Raw genomic sequence first — 26,145 nt, 5'->3', positions numbered from 1 at the left:
TACACAGGTGCCACTTCGGGTTAGTCGATGAAATAGCGCTTATACTCACAAGGAGGTTCATGGTTGATAGGGTTTTGATTGTGGTACTTTGGATGTGTTATTGGGATCGATTGATGAGCTTTACCAAACTTCAGATGAATTTTAATCTTTTTGATTCATAGCAGCTGAGATCCGCACTGGCGTCTCTCAGGTGGTAGATCGTTGGGTGGGCAGTTTTGTTTTCAGCAGAACCCTTTATTTATTTCAATGTGGCAGGACCTTCTGGGTTTTTCTAGTGAGGAAAATATGTAACGTAGATGCATTTTACAAGAAGGCTATTTCAGGTACAGCTAATGTAGGGGCACATCTTCATGTACTTGTCATCTGGGAAACCCTAAGGAGTTGTTTGCATTGCAACGTTTTCCATTTGTCTGGCCTTGTTCACTACAGAAGCTGGATTTGTAACGTGTCCCCCCTCAATGCCCTTGCATGTACGGGTGAAGGCTGAATTTGGGATGGAACAAGATGCTTTTCATTAGATGAATAAAGTGTAATGTTACTGTACTGGGCGGGTGGTGTTTGTGGTGGATTTCGCATCATTCTTGTGTTTCCTTACCATTCTATTCTGCCCTGCATTTGAGTTCTATGCTTTTGTTATCAGAGTAAAGCAAGTTTACTGTTGAAGTGCAGTCGCATAGAAGCTGCACATGGGTGTCATGTTTTGCTGCTGGACATGATTGTGGTGCATTGTGCACAATGCTTATCTTGTAAAATATTAAGCGCTAGGGCCTCAAGGATTTCTGGGGCCTGTTGGCGTATCCTAATGGCAAGGTTGCTTGATTTCCCTCATTCCTATTTTGCACTTTGCTCCACTTCTGTTCGAATTTCACACTCTTGCAGGTGCTCTATTCTTCTTCATCCTTTTCCAATCATCTCTCCCCCCTTCTTTCTCCGTATTCCACCTCTCTTGCTATTTCTGAGGCCAGCGCTGCCCCTTACTCAGTGAAATAAATATTCGTTTACTTGATCTTAATTTGTGATTATGGAAGGTCCTATGTATCACCTTTTTAACAAGTCTGTTCTGTCTATTTGCATTACAAATATTTATGGATAGATGACAGGTCTAAAACAGATTAGAATTGTATTATTCTTGTATATTTTTTTTTAAAAAGTGTATGTTTCAAAATGGAAATCGCAGGTTTTGCATGACTTCCTCAGTAGTTTTTTTTTCTTTCTCTCTCTTTTTTCTTAATTTTTATTTACCTTAAAATTAAAATCCCAACCATGCCTGTAAAATTAGTCTTACTGTAGTACTACTCATGTAATACAAAATACTATTCCCAAATCTATCATTTTTAGGTGTGAGATGGTATGTAGTTGTGTTGGTACTGTCATTGACAGCTCTGTAGGGGCAATGGGTGGTGTAAGCTGACGTGAGCTCCCGAAAAGAACCCTGGAATTACCAATTAAGCACTGAGGTGGAGCAACAAGAGTAAGTGGGTGGAGCCACTGGCGGTAGTGGGTGGAGCCAAGGAAAGTGGGTGGAGCCTCCGGGGCAAAATTGAGCACCTGCACTTCATATTTTACAAATTAAGCACTGGTCCTTCTTTTCCCTGACGTGGAAATGAGGGCCTATTCGGTCTGGGCTGCTACTACTATGAAGATCTCAGGTACCTACCTCAGCCAACCAGGGATCCTGGGTCTAACACTTATGCAGTGTGAATTGATGCTAATATGGCAGAAGAGTATGTAAGACTGGTGAGAGACCGATATATACTCTACTGGTGGCTCACTCCTGGTCTAATGGTAACTCTTGTAGAATTGGAATTCTTCTTGACACATTGGTGGTTCTCACCAGCATAATGGTGCACTTTTCATACTGGTAAAAGGGGAGCAGGCTTGTATTGATCATAAAAGGGGTTTGATGAAAAGTAGTGCAGTTTACCCCTTTGTGTTAACTTTTAAGTAAGCTGCTTCATTCCAATATTGTCTACTTATCACCTTAGAGTCAATGCCTATTGGAATATAGGCATTTCTTGAAAGCTTGTTAAACAGACCAATAAATATCCATCCTGAAGGAATACAAAAATAGTGAAAATAAACTGTTAGCAAGTTTTTGTTGACATATTTACATGAACTGTATATTTTAATTCTTAACTAACTATTGTATAAAACCTATCAGTGTTTTTGAAGACCTTTCATACTGTGCACAGTAACACAATGCAAAGGTGGTCCTGATATATTTTTGGCCTTCCTTCATATAATGATTGTCCTGGCTGGCCTTATCTTCTTCTTATGGGCAATTCTCTCACACGGTCTACATCATAGATAGCTGGTGCCTACTACTGCCTCATGAACGTACTTCCTGGTATATGATACAGAATCTGTTGAATGAACACAACTACATGCAAATGGCAGGGCGATGTTTTTTGATAAACCAATTTTGCTGGGATTTTGCATAAAATAACAGACCGTACATTTCAGATGTGTTACTCTAGCAGCCATTACAATCTTTAGGAAAGAATCACAATTAATAGCTATACCAACGCTGTTAATGGTTTTAATGGTTTACTAATCCGTGGTTTGCTCACCATGTCCCCCATACTCTCTCATGTTTCTAAGGACAACCCCTTACCTAATAAATTGGTTGTTCCATTTTTGTATACAAGCCTACTCCACCTGCCATTCTAATAGTGAGGATGGGTGAGACATATCGCATTTGCGTGCTATATCGTGCTTCACAACAATTGTGGCTACTCCTATGAGCGTGTGCTTGATCTGGGTCCACCAAAGTACTTTAATACACCCAGGAGGGCTACCCTGGGTGTGTGATCTACCGGTCACCCTAGGATCTATGTGAGCATTCTCTGTATTTCCTTCCAGAACCTTTCTATTTGCAGAAAAGCCCAGACCATACAGAAAAAGTCTGCATGAACATAGTGGGAGCACCTGGGCTGGGGTAACAAAGCGGCTTGCCAGAGGAGGTGACGAGTGAGGTAAGTGTGGGTACTTCAGTTGTAGTAGACTAAATCGCAAGGAGATGACAAGTTACCAGGGAGCCATCTAGGCGTCTTGCTAGTCGGCTTCATCGAGGAGTCCCATCCATTCCTCTCATGTCTGCTTGAGGGAGAGAAATGTATCTGGTACATTAGCAAAAAGTGTGCGATATATCTGGGATATAGCTCCTTTTAGCAAAACAGTGTGTTACGTGGTACGTAAACACATCCCTGTATGCAGGCACACTTGTATAGTTCAGCGTAGCTGATTCAAAAAGAAGTTCAAATCCAAGGTTTTCAAAATTTGTATGTATTTAGTACGTATTTCACAAGTTCGTTATGCAGTGGCGTTACATCACGCCATATAATCAGTTGAAAGTAATCCAATGATGTATGTTTCAAAGTATGCTCCAATGCATTTCGGACTCGTCTAGTCCTTTATCAAGGAGCACTATGGGAAGGATACAACAACAGCAATTTAGATCAACGAAGGGCAAACAGCTGTAAAGTTGTGTACATGCAGAGAAGGGAGCGAGTGTGAAATATAGCAATTAGGTGAAAGCATGAGGTTAAGGAAAGGTGTGGCATAGAACGTGCGGTTGTTAAACAAAAATTCAAAGTCGGTGTGGATCCATGTCAGTAACAACGAGTGATTCAGTAAACATGCACGTATGGTGATGTCATGCGTTGAGTGAGATAAATTAAAACGGCAGTGCTTTGTGGTGTTGTGAACGAAAATTAAAAATGGGAAGTGAGACGAAATTAATAGTGCAACATGAAAGTATCTTACGTTTCCATGTTGAAATACAGCTCACATCGGTGCTGCAAGGAACAATGAAATGTTCATGAAACAATTAACCACAAGCGAGAACGCTTGTGAAAAGAATAAACACACCGCCATGCGGTCGCGGTAAACTTACTGTGAAAGGTTCAAAGGAGTAGACTACGTGTCTCGAGCTTCGCGTAGGTACTGCAGAGTTCGGAGGGAAAGTGTGGGGTGTTAGAAATAGAGGAAAGACACCCGGAAGAAAGAAAAATGGGGGCGGCCATCTTGTAGTGGTAAAAGACCAGAAAATGTGTCATTGTGAAAATAAAATAAAACAACTGGTAAAAGTAACAGAGTAAATGCAGAATGCGGGTGCAATATATCAAGCCACCATATTATAGGTAACAACTCAATTCAGTCCGGTCGTTAAGTCCAAAAGGCTTCAAAGATTGGAGTTTATAAATCCACGATGTCTCTCGTTGTAAGAGGATTTTGTTGTTGTCTCTGCCCTCACAGTGGGCAACCATTTCCAATACCAAGTACTTCAGCTGGGCTACACTGTGGTGTGCCTCGTTGAAATGTGTTGCAAGAATGGATTTAGTGTTCTTGGTGCGGATGTTTGATTTATGCTCATTGAGTCTAATTTTTATTTTTCTGCTGGTTTTTCCCACGTAGATTTTTCCACACGGGCATTTGAGTAAGTAAATCAAGTTGGCTGAGTCACAGGTAGCGTCTACTTTTAAGGGGATCTCAAATCCTTTCATGGGGTGATGTATAATATTACCTCCAATGACATTATTGCAATTATTACAATGATGGCAGGGACGTGTACCTGTGTGTTTCCTCGGCGTGTCAGTGGGTTTTGATAAGATCTCTCTAATGTTCATGGGTCGGTTGTAGGCAAAAATCGGGGGATCTTTAAAGAGGTCTCCAAAATCAGGTTCTGACGACAAAATTCGCCAGTGTCTTAGTATGATTTTTTTATAAATCTTACTTGAAGTGGAAAATTTAGAAACCAATGTCAATCTGGGATTGGGATCCTTTTTTTTGCTTTTTAGAGCTTCAGTTCTGGAGATGGTGAGTATCCTGTCTTGTGCTTCTTTAACAACGTTGTCAGGGTATCCTCTGGTGGAAAATCTAGAGGCCATCATTTGAATTTGAGAATCTCTTCTATTTTCATCTGATACTATCCGAGTGACTCTCAGCATCTGGCTGAATGGGAGGTGTCTTTTCAGGGAGTCTTGATGGAAACTGCTATACAGCAGGGTGTTGTTGCGATCTGTTTCCTTACGATATAAATCCGTTTGAATGCCATCTGTGGTAATTCTCACTAGTACATCCAAAAATGTGATTTCTGTGGCTGAGATATTCCAGGTGAACTCAATGCGATCATCTCTGGTGTTCAGTGTGGATAAGGCTGATTCCAGGTGCTTGGGGAAGTTTATACTTGGGCGGATGTTTACGCTCAACGACGAAGAAACAAACCATATTCCCAGAACACCGACACTTCATCATCTGACAGTGACAACACCAACCGTCCCCCAAGACATCAACCAACGGAACGCACAACCTCTAAAGATCGACTAGCACAACCATCTACCTCATCTACAACCACCACGGAGCCTTTTTTAGAGTTAGGCCCAGACAGAACCGACGACCCAGACGGGGCAAAAGAACAAAGAAAGAACAACGAAAAGAGCCAACCTCAAAACAAACCCAAAACGAGGAAGAATCGTTAGTCATAAACATTTCTGATACCAATCTCACACCCCATGAAATTAAAACTCTACAAAAAGGCATGTCTTTCATTCCAACTAGCAGCACTAATCTTCTTGAATTAGAAGTCAGCACATTTAAGCTTACCAGAAAATTGCGTTTAAAACATTTTTTTGAAAAAGTTTTGGAACCCGTTGTGGAAACCAAACCGGATCAACTACTTGGCCTACGACCTACAAGCAATTACATGCCCCCAAGCAGCCATAAGAGTATCGACAATTTTGAAACTTTAGTCCGTCAGGACATAGCGAAGATTAATTACAACAAATCCAAACGCAGGAACATCACTAATAAGGAATATGACACCTTGAAGAACATCGCCAACAACCAGTCAATCAAATGTCTGAAAGCCGACAAGGGTGGCGCCTTAGTCATCCTTAATACGGACCTCTACACTCGTAGAGCCAGAGAACACGTCTTTGACGCTGAAACCTACTTGCCACTTGAGGGCAATCCCACTAAGGAGTTCAAAACAATGCTACTGAACATCGTTGACAACGCCAGAGAAAATAACATCATTGATGACAGAACTAAGCGATACTTAACCGTAGATCACCCCAAAAGTCCTACTCTCACCATGCTGCCTAAAATACACAAAAACTTAATGGATCCACCTTTTCGACCCATCGTATCCACACGGGGGTCAATCCACGAACCCACCGGGAAATTCATTGATCGTCACTTACAACCCATGGTGACAAGCTTAAAAAGCTACATCCGTGACACCACCGACTTTATCAACAAATTAAACTCCGTTGAAATCAAGAACGACGAGCAAACACTGTTATGCACTGCCGATGTTAAGAGTCTATACACCTCCATCCCCCATATGGGGGGAATTGAAGCCATTGAATCAGCTTTACTAGAATCTGACATTTCAGACCCGTTGAAAACTTTCATCTTAGAACTTATGGTATTTACATTGTACCATAGTTACTTTTGTTTTGAGGACCATTGGTATTTACAAATGTCTGGGATGGCAATGGGCAATTGCGCCGCGCCGACATACGCGAATATCTATATGGGTAACTTTGAAGTCAACAACATTGAGAAGAACGCGGATTGGAATGACAATCTTAAGCTCTATGCACGATACATAGACAATCTTTTCTTCATTTGGAAAGGTTCCCGGGAGCACCTGGAATCAGCCTTATCCACACTGAACACCAGAGATGATCGCATTGAGTTCACCTGGAATATCTCAGCCACAGAAATCACATTTTTGGATGTACTAGTGAGAATTACCACAGATGGCATTCAAACGGATTTATATCGTAAGGAAACAGATCGCAACAACACCCTGCTGTATAGCAGTTTCCATCAAGACTCCCTGAAAAGACACCTCCCATTCAGCCAGATGCTGAGAGTCACTCGGATAGTATCAGATGAAAATAGAAGAGATTCTCAAATTCAAATGATGGCCTCTAGATTTTCCACCAGAGGTTACCCTGACAACGTTGTTAAAGAAGCACAAGACAGGATACTCACCATCTCCAGAACTGAAGCTCTAAAAAGCAAAAAAAAGGATCCCAATCCCAGATTGACATTGGTTTCTAAATTTTCCACTTCAAGTAAGATTTATAAAAAAATCATACTAAGACACTGGCGAATTTTGTCGTCAGAACCTGATTTTGGAGACCTCTTTAAAGATCCCCCGATTTTTGCCTACAACCGACCCATGAACATTAGAGAGATCTTATCAAAACCCACTGACACGCCGAGGAAACACACAGGTACACGTCCCTGCCATCATTGTAATAATTGCAATAATGTCATTGGAGGTAATATTATACATCACCCCATGAAAGGATTTGAGATCCCCTTAAAAGTAGACGCTACCTGTGACTCAGCCAACTTGATTTACTTACTCAAATGCCCGTGTGGAAAAATCTACGTGGGAAAAACCAGCAGAAAAATAAAAATTAGACTCAATGAGCATAAATCAAACATCCGCACCAAGAACACTAAATCCATTCTGGCAACACATTTCAACGAGGCACACCACAGTGTAGCCCAGCTGAAGTACTTGGTATTGGAAATGGTTGCCCACTGTGAGGGCAGAGACAACAACAAAATCCTCTTACAACGAGAGACATCGTGGATTTATAAACTCCAATCTTTGAAGCCTTTTGGGCTTAACGACCGGACTGAATTGAGTTGTTACCTATAATATGGTGGCTTGATATATTGCACCCGCATTCTGCATTTACTCTGTTACTTTTACCAGTTGTTTTATTTTATTTTCACAATGACACATTTTCTGGTCTTTTACCACTACAAGATGGCCGCCCCCATTTTTCTTTCTTCCGGGTGTCTTTCCTCTATTTCTAACACCCCACACTTTCCCTCCGAACTCCGCAGTACCTACGCGAAGCTCGAGACACGTAGTCTACTCCTTTGAACCTTTCACAGTAAGTTTACCGCGACCGCATGGCGGTGTGTTTATTCTTTTCACAAGCGTTCTCGCTTGTGGTTAATTGTTTCATGAACATTTCATTGTTCCTTGCAGCACCGATGTGAGCTGTATTTCAACATGGAAACGTAAGATACTTTCATGTTGCACTATTAATTTCGTCTCACTTCCCATTTTTAATTTTCGTTCACAACACCACAAAGCACTGCCGTTTTAATTTATCTCACTCAACGCATGACATCACCATACGTGCATGTTTACTGAATCACTCGTTGTTACTGACATGGATCCACACCGACTTTGAATTTTTGTTTAACAACCGCACGTTCTATGCCACACCTTTCCTTAACCTCATGCTTTCACCTAATTGCTATATTTCACACTCGCTCCCTTCTCTGCATGTACACAACTTTACAGCTGTTTGCCCTTCGTTGATCTAAATTGCTGTTGTTGTATCCTTCCCATAGTGCTCCTTGATAAAGGACTAGACGAGTCCGAAATGCATTGGAGCATACTTTGAAACATACATCATTGGATTACTTTCAACTGATTATATGGCGTGATGTAACGCCACTGCATAACGAACTTGTGAAATACGTACTAAATACATACGAATTTTGAAAACCTTGGATTTGAACTTCTTTTTGAATCAGCTACGCTGAACTATACAAGTGTGCCTGCATACAGGGATGTGTTTACGTACCACGTAACACACTGTTTTGCTATAATTATCCGGACGTATTGGCCAGTTACGTCACCTGTTAGAGCACCTTTATCTTCTCTCACTCCATCAACTGTTTTTTACACTTTGTGTTTACCCTACATTTGCTGTGCGCCAAGCCTCTTCCTTAGTTCTATATAGCTCCTTTTCCCAGATAAACCGTCATGAGTTTTACCTCAAGTGAGTAATGGTCCGGTGGGACCTTCCCTCCCGTTATATGGTTTATTAAATTGGTCTGTGAGAGGTCTAATTGTCTCTGGAGTTCTTGAAAGGGGCTCAATTGACAGTTATGCCATACATCTCCCAGGGAGGTGATGCCTGTTATATCTCACCCTGTGAATTTCTCAAGTTGGGCAGTGTGCTGGAGCATTTTTTCTTGCCTTGGTGTGAGTTGGGTCAATGTGTGATACCGGTCCAGGAAGTAAAGGGCCGTGCTCTTGACTGAGTTTAGCCTAGCTCGAAATCATATATCATTTGCTGGCATTTGTCCCAAGTGATTTGGGAGAGAGAAGAGGGTGCTCGCCTGGCCCAAAGAAAGGAGCGTTTTGAGGAGGCTAGATCCTGAAACCATTTGTGTGGGATTCCCAGTGGGAAGGTTTGGAGGGTATATTAGAAACTTGGACATATCACATTTTAAATAGGGCCACTCTGCATTGCAGGTTTGGCAAAATTCATCTTGGTGACAGGGGTGGGTGGGCGGTCCAGACTCTATGTTAGGGCTGGCTTCTGCGAGATAAAGACCCCCAGGTATTCAAAGCTATGCGGTTTAATGGTTATGTAGGAGTGACATGCTGAGATCTTGCAGCTGCCCTGAAGTGACACCGGCAGTGACTTGCCCTAGTTTATGAGCACTCCTGGCACTTGATCGTAGAGCATAAAGATTTCCAAGCATTAAGGACCTGAAAAGGGCAGCACATCATCTGCATAGAGTGCAATCCCAGCTCTAGCCTGAGTGTCACATCAAATAAAGCTAACCAGGGGCATGGGCAAAAAGAAGTGGGGACAGGAGACATGCTTGTCTAGCACCTCTACTGATAGGAAAGAGAATCAAAACCACTCCATTAGTCTTTACTCGGATCAACTGGACTGAGTACAACATTCTAAAATAGCTCTTGAATCTGGGGTGATTCCCATCTTCTCAAGAACTCCAGTCAAAATGGACCAGTGAACCAAGTCAAATGTCTTCTCAAAGTACACCAATAGGATGGCACATGGGTTTTGTAGGTTGAGCAAATAGGTCATTGCCACCCGCACATATCATATGGCAGGTGTTTTGCTGACTTTCATATCCAGCAAGGCTTCATTTATCTCTTCCCCTGTGAAAGCTTTCTCTAGTTGGGGAAGAAGGTTTGTAAGAGGTATGTCATTCAGGATCAAGTTCTCCCTATCATATGTGGGTCATAGGCTCTCAGCACATAGGAAGCTGTACTAGTTTGCAAATATAGCTGCTATATCAATGACTGCATTCCTAGGTGTCTACCTGTCATTAGTGATCTTGGGGTACCTCTGGATTTCAGGCCAATCAGTGGTTAACCACTGTAGAAGATTCCCCCTTTTCTCCCCGTGCTCACAGACTCGCCTTGTTGATTCTACCTAGTAGAGTTGGGACGTTGATTCTACCCAGTAGCGTTTGGCCATTTCAAGGGAAATTTGTTTCAATTCATTTCTTACCATGTGGAGTTGGTCTTAAGGGTTTATGATGCCTCTCTCTGGGATCAGCTTTCCAGCGCCAGAATTAGAGCCTCAAGAGCGGTCACATGCTGCTACCTCTCAAATGCCTTATCTTGTATGTAATGTAAGTTTTTGCCAGTCCTTGCCCGATGCCTTAACTGCCGCCCAGAATGTGCCTGGAATGGTCACTGAGCCCTTGTGTATGTCTACATACATCTGAAGTTCAGTCACAAGGAAGTCAGAGCACTGATCTTCTGTGATGTACCATGAGTTAAGCAGCCATATGGGCCAATACATTCGGTCCGGGCCCCAAATTGGCTATTATAGGCAGGTGGGCATAAATTCCTCTGAGTAGAAATGTTGAGTATGTTATGTTTATAACATCTGCTGCTGGCAGAATAAATATATCTATCCATGAGAGTGTGTTGTTAGCAGCAGCGGTGTGTATGTATTATTTGTCGATGTGATACCACACTCGCCAGGCATCACAAATGCCAACAGTGCCCAACAGTTGGTCAATTGTTTTGCCTTTTTCAAATGATTTTTCACTTGATAATGTACATAAAATTAAGTGGCTGACTTATGTAAAAAATGGGTTCAACGTACTGGGAAGATCTGAGCTCTTTTCCTCACCGGAAACAATCACACATAAAGACATTGCCATAACCAAAAGGGATATGCATATGAGGTTGGCCTCAGTAAGAGAGGAAAAGGAGCTCATAAAACCAACTGTTAGAGCTAACCTTTTGGTTGCCAATCTCCCAGGTCCTGAATTTTACCTTACCTTGGTTAACCGCCCCTTTCATAGGTTCCTTTTAACTCGCTTCCGTCTAAACATGATACATCTGATATTAGGTCGATATCCAACATGGTGTAAGCCTGACCAATCATTACCTTGTTCCTGCGATAATTTTTCGTCGCAGGACACTATGCATTTCATGATGTTTTATGGTCATTTTATAGAGGAGAGGAGAAAGTTTCTTGTGCCTGTTCTCAAAAAGGCAGGGTTTTTGCAAGTTAGGCCAGCACTCCTTTACCTGCAGCTACTAAACAACCCTAGTGTCACCTTCCACGTAGCCAGCGATCTGGTGGGTGCTGTGCGTTCAAAGAACTGGCTTATGAGAAACGCGAGATTGAACATATCCTCATGAAGTTTGCTTCTTGTTTTATAAAGGACACCGTGTATTGGGAGTAAAGACAACGGAGGAGAGAGTATTTTATAGTGTGATAAACGTTGATTTTATGAAATTAGTGATGTATTTTTAAATCTTATTCCTTCTCTCGTTTTTAATATGATTATCTTTTTAAAAAGTATATTTTAAATTGTGAATGATGTGTGTGTGTTTTGTGTTTTGTTTTGTATGAATTATTGATATTGTATATTTATTGTACTGCGCCTTTTTTTTATATTGATTTATCGCAATAAAGTATTTTGACTGACTGACTGAAATGGTTTTTGGAAGGGGGCTCCGGTCGCATCCAGGACCAGGTCGGGAACCACATTGAATTCTCCCACAGTACAGTGGTACCTTGTAGGAGGTCCAAAAATGCTTTCTTGACAGTGTCATGGGCCTGAGAGGACAGTTGGGGCGGAACACATAGGAAGGTAACGTGCCTTCCCTCACAAAGGCTCTATACACCCACGTACCAGCCTAGGGGGGATGCAGCAGTGGAGTGAGCCAGAAATGGGAAGGACTTGTGCATTAGGAGCACCACTCCTCCAGAGCCTCTTGCATGTCTAGCTTGCAATAGTCTATCATAGCCAAATGTTTGACGGATGGGTCTCCTGCAGCATTGGGATAGTGGACTGATAGTGGACTGAAATCATTTGGCATAGCAGAGAAAGGGCGTCTGTTTAATGTGGTCCAGAGGTCTGTTGACATTCCAGGGCATAATTTTAAAGCTTTGCCTTGCATGGGTTGTGTGCGAGTTATGGATAGTAAATAATGTAGACATCAGGGGCATAGAGGGGCAGCTCAGGGGACTTGGCTGGAGTCTGTGTTGGCATGCTATCATGGAGTGTGCTTGCCGGTGGATGTCCGAAGGGCGCCTGTGTATGGATCACAAATATGTTAAGTGAAGGTTGTCTAAAGGATATGTATCCAGAATGTGTTGAATAAAACTATGGAATAACTGCCCCCTTCTCACACTGCTACCCTAGAAAAATCTGTTGCTCCATACCTTTCAAGAAAACATCCATAATGCAACTGAATGCATAGCTGTAGCAAGTTGACATCCTCCTATAGAAGAATGTCTATTGAAGAACTATAGTGTGTTGGTTTAAGGGAATCTGTGTCCCAAGTGTCTGGAGCCTCCACAAGGTGTGGCAGTTGGCAGGGCGATATCCAAGGACACAATTATGCACCATTTTGACATAATGATGGGTATACTCCTGTTGTACAGGTGGCTAGGTGTTTTTGAGGCCCTGTTTCATATAATGCATACCGTGGCATAGTGTGGACTCACTGTCTTCTGTCAGCTGTGCTTGGCTTCTTATGGGCATTCCTGCCAAGTGGTGGGCATCCATCATATCTTGTGGCTACCACTGGATTAGTGTAACTGCCTACATGTAATGGCGACACATTAATTTGTAAAAAAGAATCCGTCCAAGGGAAATAAGATAATGATGAAATGACAGGCTCTGATTTTATATTAAAAACAGAGCTCTGAACAATGCAATTTCCCACTGATAGGCAGTATTTCTCTCCATGTGTCCCCATACCTGATGTGTTCCGCAGTTCGGTGCTTACTTTCCCTCTATGTTAAAGAACAGTAGATGTTTTAGCACCCAGGCTAATGTGCTGGATAGCTAAATACATACAAGGTCCCAAAGGAGAGACAGATTGCATTGCAAAAGCTTTTTTAAATTCCCATTCCTAAATTGTTAAAATTAGGATACACTATTCGATAATGTTTTTGCTGAACCAAATTCTGGATACATGTTTCTATCTTCTTGTTAAACAACAACCAGTTCAAATCTGCAAATTGGTACAATATTGAATCTCTGGCTTGTATTGCACGAGTCTTACAACGCTATTTCATTTTCTATCGATAACTAGCGTGCATGCACAAACATTAGCAAATGCAGTACTCCAAGGAGATGCACTCCATCAGAAAAAAGAAGGTTAGGGAGAGTGGTAGCAATTTGCCCTCAACCAGGTGCTCAGCAAAGTAAAGAACATAGACCAGCAGGAATTGGAAAAATACAGAGTAACGGCCAAACATATTTTTAGAAACATGCTTTCTAGTGCAAAATTAATTATTGGGTATCTTTTCTATCCACTAAAAAGACTTCAGAAATCATTTTTATGAAGCAATATGTAGAAAGTGGCAAAGAGAAACTACGTCCCAGATTAGTCCAAAATTAAGAGGAGTTGGCTCATTTATCCATATTGCAATGCCATGGGCTAGTTTTAAAAGCATGTAATTATTTGCACAGTGGCAGGTTAAATTATTAGTCCAGTAAATATACGTGTTTCTGTCCAGCATGTTATTCACACAATTAAATTAGTAACTGCCCCTGCAACTTCCACGTTTAGTGCCCAATGCCTATATATAAAGTAGGCAATTATACTGCAATGTGAAGGAAATCCTTGTCACATGCGGTACATTATAAAATATCCACTCAACCTAAGGAGCCCTGGCCCACTGATAGCTAAACGTAGTCTTTTCTGAATGTTGTCTCTCTCTCTACTTCGCATCGGCAAGCATGATGACATGGCTGCTTGCAGTGGCGTAATGCAAAATGACCGCCGGCCCCCCCATCAGAATGTGATGACGGGCACCTCAGCTTTCAATATCTCACACATATTCATTAGACACCCCCGCTATTCGCACATTTTTTTCAACTACTCAAGATGAAGGGGCGACTTTTTACCACTCTGCTACTTCCTGGATTTACGAAAAACATGAAACCGTTTTTTAAGGGTTTCTGAGAAAAAAGCAAAACAAAAATCACCAAAATGTTTTCACTCGGGGGCCAGGAACTCAAAAACATTTTAAAAACATTGTTATGGTCATTGAAACAGCAATGAAATGTAAGCCCTGTACTCAGACTACTGCACTCATTTTTGAAAATGTCACTCAAAATCAGTTTTAACGTTTTTGCATATTAATAAACAGGCACCTTCCATGTATTATAGTTATCCATCTCCCAATATACAGGTTAAGGAAAATGGAGTTGGCTCATTAACTGGTGAGAAACATTGGGTGTGGAACTAATTGGGGGTAACTAAATCAGACTGATTACACATTCAGGACTGGTGTAGAGGGGCAGCAGATCCTTTTTATTGGCTCCTCACTGTGACCAGATTCAAAGTCCAACTAACTAGTGTCTCTTTACATAGGTGCCGCGTCACACACTAGATCTCTCCCTAACTGGGTTCTAAATGTCACAAGTGACTCCTTATTGCAGTCTCAGCTAGCACAGTGTCTGAGATGATCGGAGATTCTACCACAGATGGTAACTGGTGTTGCCTCGGCTAGTCTCCGTTGGATACGGGATCATTTCGGATGGTTCACTCCTCTGTGTGCCTCATCTCCTAGAGGGGAAGCTGCATAGTTGGATGATCGGGAACTTAGAGTTCCAATTTCTCTCATTCTAAAATCTTTTCCCCCTCATATTTTGAATTCACCTGCCCTTGTTCCTCTTCTGATCTATGAAATTCTAGAACATAGAGAAGCTATTGCCTCAACTCTCCTTCTTGCGGTTACCATTTTCTCTGCATTGGCGATTATCTTCCAGTGGCTGCACTGAATTGGGGTTCTGAACTTGCTTCATGGATTGAGGTCTCTGTTTAGTACCACTATTCCCTTCTCAGATGTCACTGGGTCCAGCACCTCTTTTCCTGCTGGCCTAAAGATTGTTCCAAATGCCTTTCTGTTGGCTCGGTCAGTGATCCAGCTTTAACGGCCTCTATTGTGGTGCTGTCGAAATCACATCAGTCACTAGCCTTTTGAATAGCAAATTCGCTGATGCCTCCTTTGTAGAGTGGTGTGGTGTTAATTGGGGGGAAAATGGTGAACAAACTGTTTGGGACAGAAATACCAGACTTAACATTATGCTCAAAACCGGTGCATGAGCCCACAATCACCTCCAGCATGTTGAAGCAGCGCAACTCTAATGCAGGTGCCTCGTAACACTACAATTGTAACTCGTGGAGGTGAATCAATAGGGGATGCAAGTTGAACATGCAATTTCCCCTGAGAAAAGTGGAATTGCATTGGAATTGGTCATTCTCAGTTTATTCATTTGTAATTCCTCAATATCCACTATTACCGGCTCCAATGGAATTAAAAGGGGCCCCATTAACGTGGTTGTAGTCTAAATCAGCAAAAAGTAAATATTCAACACAAGAAAATGATGTGGCTTGACAAGAAAGGACCCGCAATCCAAAACATCCTTTCCAGACAGTTTAAAAAGAAAAGTGGTGGGTGTAAACTGAGTTGCCATTTACATGATATCCTACCAAAGCGATGGCAAACCCTCACAGGCTACAACATTTAAGAGACAAGCGAAAATGCAGGCCATACCAAAGCCACTAGGATTATGAAAGACACACTGTGAATTTCAGAGCAATTACACTGCATAAATCACTGATATAAAATAAAGTTTTGCTTAAAAATGGAAATAATCTGGCTACTTACAAACTTAAAACTTTAGTCATAGTATTTCATAACAATGCAGACTTTCTTACCTCCTTAACAATCGGCTGCAGAATTAAAGTGTCAGGAGTCATACGAGGAATATCAATGTGAATCTATGGATTGAAAGAAAAATATGAATGAGAATATACATCGCCTTTGAGTCACACAAAGGGATTATGGTAACTTTAGTTTGAAGAGAGGACAGACAATGAGTGACAGACAAAACAGAAGAGGCATAATGAAACTGGACATTGCTTGCAATTCTGTATTGTCAACAAGTAGTAGTTTAATAATTACCGAAAATCAAATAATATCCTCAGTTCGAAAGTATCACACTCTGTACATCAGACTGGTAGTCTGAAGGATACAGTAGTTGAAAAGGGCAGAGCAATAACATCACTACTCGCTATCATACAAAGGACCAGGGCATCCTGAATCCAGGGTCTCAACAAGAAAGCAGTGACCAGTGGCGGCTCTTGCGCAATGGTGTAGGAGCATTGCCCCACTTACTGGCCAGAAAATGTAAAATAAAACGAGGTTCTTGCATTTATTTATTTTGCCGGTTCTTAGCCAGTGCTGTAGGGAGGGCCTAGGCATGCCAGGGGGAGGAGAAGTGCTACGTACACTCCACTCCCCAAGTGCTCATGTGTGTTTGGGCTGCCATTACCGGCCAATCAAAACACACATGCACACTTTGCATTGAGCAGCCAAGCTGGAGAAACCCCACCGATTCCCTGGTCTGAGATGGGAATCTTTTGAGCCCGCTCAGCCCAATCTCCGTGCTGCTCTACAGTACGGGGATTGGATGGGAGCCTATCCCAGGGGCTGCTGGGACCCAGGCCGAAAAGGAGAGGCAACGTGATGCTGGAGGCTGCCGGCGGATGAAGGTAGGTTTTGATTTTTAAAATAATATATTATTTCTTCCCCCGTATGACCTTCCGCCCTCCAACTCCCGCCTCACCACCCTTTATACGTGGCAGCCGCGACAGTGACCGAGCACTGGGTGGAGAACAGGTCCCTGCTGTTGGAGGCATGCCTATGCATGGAGCATGGCATTAGGCAAGTACTAAACTTGATCCTGGAAGACATTGCAATGTAGAGAGTCTGTTGCACTGTAATAGAAGCATCTTCACCAGGATCTATATAGGAGTGCCAAGACTGACCAAGATTTGTTACTATGAAGGAGTTAGGTCCTTAAGAAATGGGGAAGGCTGGACCTTGTACTGTATTTGTAGGAAAAGAGTGCCCCCCCACTTGTTTTTTGGAAAAGCTCTTAGTTATTAGCAACACATCCACTAGAGTTAGATATGTTCGGTATATTTATTTGTACCTTGAATCCAACAATTATTTAGAAAGTTCTGTACATTTCATGTCAGACAAAGAACACCACAAATATGACATAAATTTTAACATGAAAAAAAGGAAAAAATCACTAAATACATATATTGTACACAACAAAGCATTTACGTCAGTATTAAGAAAAATCACAAAAGTCAACAATGAAAAATTATTTACACAGTAATAGACAAAGTCACAAATGAAAGGAGATATCACGACACATCAATTGTGCCAGTCGTTACGCAACAATAGTATTTTGGTCGTGTTAATTATTTATTATGAATGCTTATTGTTTCTATCCCCTTTCTTGCCGACGCGTTTCGAACTTCATACATCAGTTACGAGTTCTCTTCAGGGCTTTGTTATTACTATCTGCCTGTGTGTAAAAGAAACGCTATTTAAGTATCAATTTTTTGGGCCTCATCTCAAAAGCTCACTTAAGGTCTTCTGCATTTAGAAAACGACAAATTATTACCTGGGTAGTAGCCGGGTTTATCCTATGTCTTGTTCTGGGTAATAGGAATGTCAGTCTACAAGACGTTAAAAAATTAGTTTAGAGTCAAATACCAGTGTAAGCCCTACAATCACATCAGAAAAGAGCATTGCAAGACATACCTTTGTTTTAGTTTTACGGTGCGGGGGGGGCGTCTCCCTATGGCACGGGTAAGCTTCAGTGACCTAGGGGAGGGCGAGGAGGAAATCAGTACCAACAGATTGGATCCTTCCAAAAGCCCGAAACATTAGGTTAAAGGACTCCCCTTACCTCGTAAGGTGCCCCGCGGGCTTCGGGAGCGGTTCACTTTGCGCCTCACAGTTTTTCAGATTTATCGTCACTAATCAAAAAGTACCGCGTAGTCACTCGCAGTCACTCTCCGGTCTCATGCGCTATTAAAAAAGAGATCGGATTGCATTTTAGTTGCTCAATTGAACAACCCATCTCAGTGTAAGCACTCAGGCCCTCCGCTCACCTCTCACACAATAGTTCACTTCCCGAATGATTCAAAGTCGAGGGCGGCGGTGGGGTTGCCTAGAGACTAAATGCGGTCACATGACCGTGGGTATTCTGGGGATTGTAGTTTTGGATACGCGCGTACCAGATGACTGGCCCTTAGATTTCAGGAATAGTGTCGCTTGTCCTCCTCTTGCACCCTTCAGTAAAGGTGGGGCTGTAAGGCCCCATGGAGTCCCATACAACCTTAGTGTTATAATCTGGACACCTCGGACAGAGTGTTCAATCCATTTTGTGCGCTATTAAATTTTAAGATCAGGTAAGCCTCTTTTCTTAGCAGGGTCTCCTCGATGTCAATTGGGCCCTTATTGCCTGATGGCACTACTGTGCACAATACGGTCCACTTGAAATCCATTTCACTATGGTCTGAGTCAAGAAAGTGTTGGACCATAGGAGCACTTATCACTCTGTCCGAGGTGTCCAGATTATAACACTAAGGTTGTATGGGACTCCATGGGGCCTTACAGCCCCACCTTTACTGAAGGGTGCAAGAGGAGGACAAGCGACACTATTCCTGAAATCTAAGGGCCAGTCATCTGGTACGCGCGTATCCAAAACTACAATCCCCAGAATACCCACGGTCATGTGACCGCATTTAGTCTCTAGGCAACCCCACCGCCGCCCTCGACTTTGAATCATTCGGGAAGTGAACTGCTGTGTGAGAGGTGAGCGGAGGGCCTGAGTGCTTACACTGAGATGGGTTGTTCAATTGAGCAACTAAAATGCAATCCGATCTCTTTTTTAATAGGGCATGAGACCGGAGAGTGACTGCGAGTGACTACGCGGTACTTTTTGATTAGTGACGATAAATCTGAAAAACTGTGAGGCGCAAAGTGAACCGCTCCCGAAGCCCGCGGGGCACCTTACGAGGTAAGGGGAGTCCTTTAACCTAATGTTTCCGGCTTTTGGAAGGATCCAATCTGTTGGTACTGATTTCCTCGTCGCCCTCCCCTAGGTCACTGAAGCTTCCCCGTGCCATAGGGAGACGCCCCCCCGCACCGTAAAACTAAAACAAAGGTATGTCTTGCAATGCTCTTTTCTGATGTGATTGTAGGGCTTACACTGGTATTTGACTCTAAACTAATTTTTTAACGTCTTGTAGACTGACATTCCTATTACCCAGAACAAGACATAGGATAAACCCGGCTACTACCCAGGTAATAATTTGGCGTTTTCTAAATGCAGAAGACCTTAAGTGAGCTTTGGAGATGAGGCCCAAAAAATTGATACTTAAATAGCGTTTCTTTTACACACAGGCAGATAGTAATAACAAAGCCCTGAAGAGAACTCGTAACTGATGTATGAAGTTCGAAACGCGTCGGCAAGAAAGGGGATAGAAACAATAAGCATTCATAATAAATAATTAACACGACCAAAATACTATTGTTGCGTAACGACTGGCACAATTGATGTGTCGTGATATCTCCTTTCATTTGTGACTTTGTCTATTACTGTGTAAATAATTTTTCATTGTTGACTTTTGTGATTTTTCTTAATACTGACGTAAATGCTTTGTTGTGTACAATATATGTATTTAGTGATTTTTTCCTTTTTTTCATGTTAAAATTTATGTCATATTTGTGGTGTTCTTTGTCTGACATGAAATGTACAGAACTTTCTAAATAATTGTTGGATTCAAGGTACAAATAAATATACCGAACATATCTAACTCTAGTGGATGTGTTGCTAATAACTAAGAGCTTTTCCAAAAAACAAGTGGGGGGGCACTCTTTTCCTACAAAGACTGACCAAGAAGCAGTAGGAAAAGGAGCCCAAGCATAGCAGGCAGGACCCTGCTTCAACTACGCCGTGTTCAAGAGGAAAGTATCTTCAGAAACCATGAGTACTACTGAGTCCTAAATACAAAATTGGCATGCAGCTGCTTACAGATTGTCTAAATTAAAACATACAAGCTCTCATTCAACAAGAGAGTAGTGCACAAACTGCGTATTGTGATATTTGAAGGTGTTCTGGGTGTGCTTAGAAAGAGCTTTACTTCTCTCTTTCAGCATTCGCTCAGTCATCAATCCATTGTTACAATCCCTTTATCCAGAGTCATTTATCCACATCCATGAACATGCTTTCTTCTAAACAAATGCTTCCATTTGCAAAAATACCATCCATTCAAACCACTAATTAACCCACACCCATCTATAAACAATCCATCTATCCACCAATCCATCCATCTATTCTACCAAATCACCCCAGGTGTCCCTCTGAACCCTTCCATCTACTGATATCCTTTCCTCTATCCATTCTTCCAAACTTACGTATCCCCATGGAGACCTCCATCAACAGCTATCACTCTATCTATACCGAGCCGCACATATTTCTCTATGTAGCCACGCCCACCTGCTCATATCCCAAACCAATCCATTCTTCTACCCAGTCACCTTCCCATCCATCAGAGATCCACACTCATCCAATTCATAAAGACATCTACACTCATTCATCCATTTACCCACATCTATAGAGTCAGCTACACTCACTCATCCATTCACATGCAACTATCCACATTCACTAACTAATCCACATGAATTTATCTAACCATCAACAAGCATCCAGAATTGAGCCCCATTTATTTAATTGATCCAATGCTTTCAATAACAATCATCCATCCAGGCATATCTTGAAAATCATCCACCCCAACGCTCCATTCCCAACCACAGTAGTCTATTCTTTCTCAGGGAGAGTGGAACCAAACTGTCCCTCAACTAAAATAACATACACAAATTCCCATCCATCAAAGCATGTGCGTGTGTATGTGTTAGCTATCAGTGGACAAAGCTCCCATGAGTGTGTTAATCAAGGGTCCATTCACACACATTTCAAAAATATATATTTAGCAACTAGTGCAGTAAATACAAACACTTAAAATAAGTAAAATCACTTTACATGGTCAATGCTGATTATATTTCAAAATGTTTCTAATTTAATAAACTCTTTCAGGTTTCAGATTTTATGCAGCAGTGAGGATCCGTGGCCTTTCAAAACTTACATGTATTTATCTCACTTAAAATTGGTTTCAGATATCTCAGAAAATCAAACCTAGTTCATCCATACCATCCATTCTGGTCAAATGCCCAGTCTCAACTTCATTCCCTATATTTATCAATGCCTCCTTTATAGATCCCCTGACCAAACTGCCACTTTTACACATTCATGCCAAGATATTCATTGTACCTTCATGCTCACGTTTCATACAGGTAATTATCCTTTTCTTCCACCACTGACATGGCCCTTAGGTATACCAGCATGGTTCACCTCCATCATAAAATTAAAAAAACATTCTGAAAACCAAATACACATAATGTCCCTCTGTTGCAAGTGATCTCACAGAGTATTAACTAGTCCGCCCTCCACTACATAGAAACTGAACAGAAACTTTGAAGCTCATACAATCTATATAAGCAAATCTAATTTTATATTACCATAATGCATGGGACACATGAGTAGTATTGTATTGCACTGTAGCATTTATATAGCACTCAGTATCCCTATATAGGGCATTGAAGCTCTTGTAGAAGGAAGTAAAGCAAAACCGCCTAAAACCAAATCAACTGTCTTGCTGCATTGAAATGCTCACTAATTAAAACACAAAAACGAAGAGATTACCCTTGTACTCTCTAGTAATTAAAACCTGCAAATTAATAGATTAAGGTGAACATACTTATTTCACGGTAAAAATACAGCTTGGCACTCCAGAAGAATCAAACAATTTTAAGCTTCCAAGACTCCAAGAGTTAATCTTAAGTGTTGGGATTCAGGAGTAGGCAATACTCCAAATACCTGTTCTCAGTCAACCAAGCTCTAGGTAACGTATCCACAGCCAAAGAAATCACACCAGATTCAAGACAATACACTTGTGCTCCATCTCTTACCATTAGACATTTCATAATTCTGGCCACTAACATATCTGGCCACACTGAAGGCCGACACCATCTAACCTCACTCTTACTCTATCTTTCCTCTAAGGCTCCCGTATTTGAAGACATTGGTGAAATCATTTAAGGCCACTGAATGCACACTATTGCCTCTCACAAATCCTTGTAGCTAGTGGGGGCATGCTGGTTCGCTACTTTTTACAGCTCAATGGCAAGTTAGGTAGACCGAGGACGATGTTAACATCAAATCATAAGGCAATGTGCCCAGAGACACAGTAACACATAGCATTTCAAAATATAGTCAAATAAAGAAAGGAGTGACTCAGAAAGTGACTTCTGGAACAGAAAATTAAAAAAAACGTGAAGGTATATTACAAAATTCAAAAGGGTAAAATACAGAAATAGTAAAGCACAGATGCAGCAAATATTAATTAAATCCAGAGAGACATTGCCACGAAGGCTCTCAGTAATAGGAACAATGCAGGATAATATGCAAAATCAGTAAAAGGGCAAGTCTCAATTGTGCAGCAAAATCCGTAAGAAATTGGCAACATCCCAGCTAGCACAGAGAAGATCTCAAAAGAGTTCTGGCTCACCGTTAAAGTCAAGGGTATATTTAATCATTTTCTCCATAGGAAAGTATTAGAACTGCAACATCATAGTGGTGTGGACAAAGAATTATATTTTCAACAAATCTAATTACAGAATTTTTCAAACCACCACAAAACCCAACCAGATTAGCACTCATTTCTGACCTAATGCCATCTTGAAGTGTCAGAACACACTAGTTACATAAACAACAGAGAACCACAGTGAATGTAATACGACATGCAAGCGGAAGGTCCTTGAAAAAGTGTTACAGTAGGCCCTGTCACTGGCTTATTTTGAGAAAAGTGACATTCAGTAATAAACACATTTACATTTTGTTTGACTATGTACAACAGAATAAAAAAATGAGAATATATAGAATGTTGTAACATCCATTTTGGAAATGATGGAGTCGAGGTCAAACTGAGGCCTAGTAAGCATAAGCCATGAAAACACACTTTACCAGGTCGTAAAACTATTTCTTGAACCTCAACAGTTTTATGACAGTATACAGATGTGAATTCAAATGTGGATTAATTGTTCTGCACTATTAATGATGCACAATTGGAATAAAACAAAAGCACAATCACTAAAGATCAGGTCCTCGCCACAAAGATCTGAAAATTACTGAAATGATGTAAGTCTATTGGCTCACTCTAGTCATAGAACACACACTTGTGACAGCAATTTCACAATCTGGTGTTATCTGTAAAGGGACATAATGCCCCACAACCAGAACATACACCACCACTGGACAGGGGCTTAAGCAGGAGTGGGGGGAACAAGTCCTCAAACATATTTTGGACAAATCATTGTACAGGGTTTTGGGGTGAGACAGATGAAGAAAAGCCAATGACACCTGCTACCACAATGGAGACAGAACAGAGTTCTTTCATGCTGTGTTCGTCCTTGGTCTTTCACACTAGGTGAAGTAGTGTGTTCTGGTCAGAGAGTGAGTCATGCGCCTATGCCAGATAGGGAAGGTTTTCCTGCACATGCTGTTTCAGATTTTCCAGCGAGAAGACAAGAGGAGTATGTTTTCAAAGGTGCCACAGCTCAGTTGAGAAGAATCACTCTTTCACCAGTCTGGGAGAGAAAGGGCAAAAGTGAAGAAGGAACCAAAGGTCAGGCGCATATCCTCCCAATGATAAAGAAGGGAGTGGGACAACATCTTCCCATAATGGTATGTAAGATGGAAACAGCAGTCACTGTGTGGGATGAGATTGTCTCTATTGACACCTTCATTTTCCTCTGACTTCCAAAGAAGACTATCATTCTGAAGAAGACTTCTCAGAGAACTGATTGAAAGAGAATTTAAGATATAGCAGGCCAAACTCTAAAAGAAGTGAAGGAATATATATACTAGTATTCCTGTGAACCTGTAATTGCATTCAAAGAGAGCATAAACCATGATTGAAGATATTTGTGGTGTAATCTGAAATTAAGAAATATCAAAAAGAAAAAAAAGAACCGTAACTGTAAGGCTGGTCAGAAGTGGGATCGAAAAGCCCTCAGAAACATGGAATTACTTCTAAAAAAAATGTCGGAAGGCCAACAGCAAGGGCTCCCACTCACCAATAGTGTGCCCAAATAGATGAATTTCAACAAGATAGAAAGGAATCTGCCTTCTCCACTCCAAATGGCCTCTTCCATTACAAAGTTTTGCCATTTGATTTACATGTGGCTTCAACTACATTCCAATGACAAATAAACAAGATCTTACCCTCTTACTGAAACTATTCTGCAGAGCTCAATATTAATATTGTCTTAAGTCCAACCAGGGAGATACATATATTTAATCTGCAGCAGGTGCTGCAACAGAATATTCTTGCAGTTAATCCAGTAAAATATAATTTAGCAGTTTGTCAGAAATTTGGGATACACTTTAGGAAACTGTCTGTGTCCAACCCCAGGTAGAAAAATTGGAGGCCTTTGAGCAAATGCCACCCCCAAATTTCAAGGAGGAGATTAGACCGTTTCAAGGATTCACATAGATTGTTTTCGGATTTTTCTACACAAGCAACTTGCCTGACAACTTTATTACAAAAGAATGTACTTAATCAGGTACTGATATTGCTGACAAAGCCTTCATCAAGCTTAAACACACTTTGATGATGAAACCTGCATTACAAATAGTGCAGTGGAAATTTTTTAATTAGGCCTGCTTGGTGAGTAGAATGGTTCACTGAGTTGGCACGCCCATACTTGCCCACTGGTTTGATCGACCTTATGAATGAAATGTCACTGGTAAGGTTTATTGAGGATAAAGCATCACTGGTGATGTTTTAGTTACCACATGATTTCGAAACAGACAATCCAACTGCTGGATTTCTTGAAACCTGGGACACCATTTCAGGCAGGTTGCCACTTTGCCCTGGGCTGGCTAGGAGGATCTTCCTGCAGACTGGCAACATAGCCTGCTGGGACCGGGCCAGCCTGGGAAGCTATGGCTTTGGCTGTCTCCCACTGGGGATTTGTGGAAATGTTCAGCCTGCAGGAGCCCCAGATGACTTCTCCCAGTCTGATGGTACCTTGCCCAGCTCAGGATAGATGGCTCTGCCCGGTGGCTGGGCTTTCACAGAGGTCCCATCTCTGTTCTACACCCCAGATGGGCACAAGAGTCCTCCTTGGTTTGCAGCCACACTGACCTGAGTAGACAATGTCACCCCTGTCCATCAGTTCAGGCTGCCCTGAGTTTGTGGCTTCCAACTTCCTGGAGACATGGTTTGGGGAGTTAAAGTAGGTTAAGCCCCCAACCCAGTGGAAACCTAAGTCATTTAGCTGCACAAATCAGCCCTCCAGTCATCTGGCTGGCCAACCAGCGACCAGATGGCCCAGACAACCTGGAGACCAGATGGCTAGGACCAATTTGGTGACCAGAGTGCCCAGACCCACAGCATCTGATGACAACCAGAGTGGCCATGCAAGCCAAGGCTAGTACTTAGGAAGTACCTTCCTAGATCCATCATCAAGCTTACCTCACGGCAACTACATTGGTGTGCACTCCGGCTATATGATTGTCCTGCTGAGTTGTGAGGAGCATGCATGCATGAGCCGCTGCTATGACTATGAACGGTTGGCTGCTGGAAGACATATATCCTTGTGGTAAGAATAGTGGAATTTGAGCTCTCTCTAAAATTATTTTAAACTTTCCCATATGGTACTTGTTGCCTCTTGGTCTTGTGCCTATATGAGCCTCAGATGGAGTTTACCACCCGCTTTGGGCTGCATTCGCACGCAACCTGACTAACAAGGCCCAATCTTGGCATGCCAGAGGCCACTACTGGCCTATCACTGTCCGTGTGGTGAGCCAAAATCAGAAGGACTTGGGCCCCTTGAGTCTGTATGCCACATTTTC

General features: G+C 41.9%; 1 protein-coding gene across 1 annotated transcript in view; it reads right to left on the bottom strand.

The window, feature by feature from the left end:
* The window catches only part of TBC1D22A (TBC1 domain family member 22A), a 2,197,648-nt gene that overhangs the window by 1,497,977 nt on the left and 673,526 nt on the right, over nucleotides 1–26,145 (bottom strand). Inside the window, exon 7 of the mRNA XM_086967294.1 lies at nucleotides 16,019–16,081. Within this exon, the coding sequence (XP_086823420.1) occupies nucleotides 16,019–16,081 (63 nt within the window). The remainder of the gene's footprint in view (nucleotides 1–16,018; nucleotides 16,082–26,145) is intronic.

Source organism: Lissotriton vulgaris, chromosome 1_1, assembly GCF_964263255.1.
Source record: "Lissotriton vulgaris chromosome 1_1, aLisVul1.2, whole genome shotgun sequence".
Classification (NCBI taxonomy): Eukaryota; Metazoa; Chordata; class Amphibia; order Caudata; family Salamandridae; genus Lissotriton; species Lissotriton vulgaris.
The sequence above is the reverse complement of the archived record's forward strand: the minus strand, read 5'-3'. Positions and strand labels throughout refer to the sequence as shown.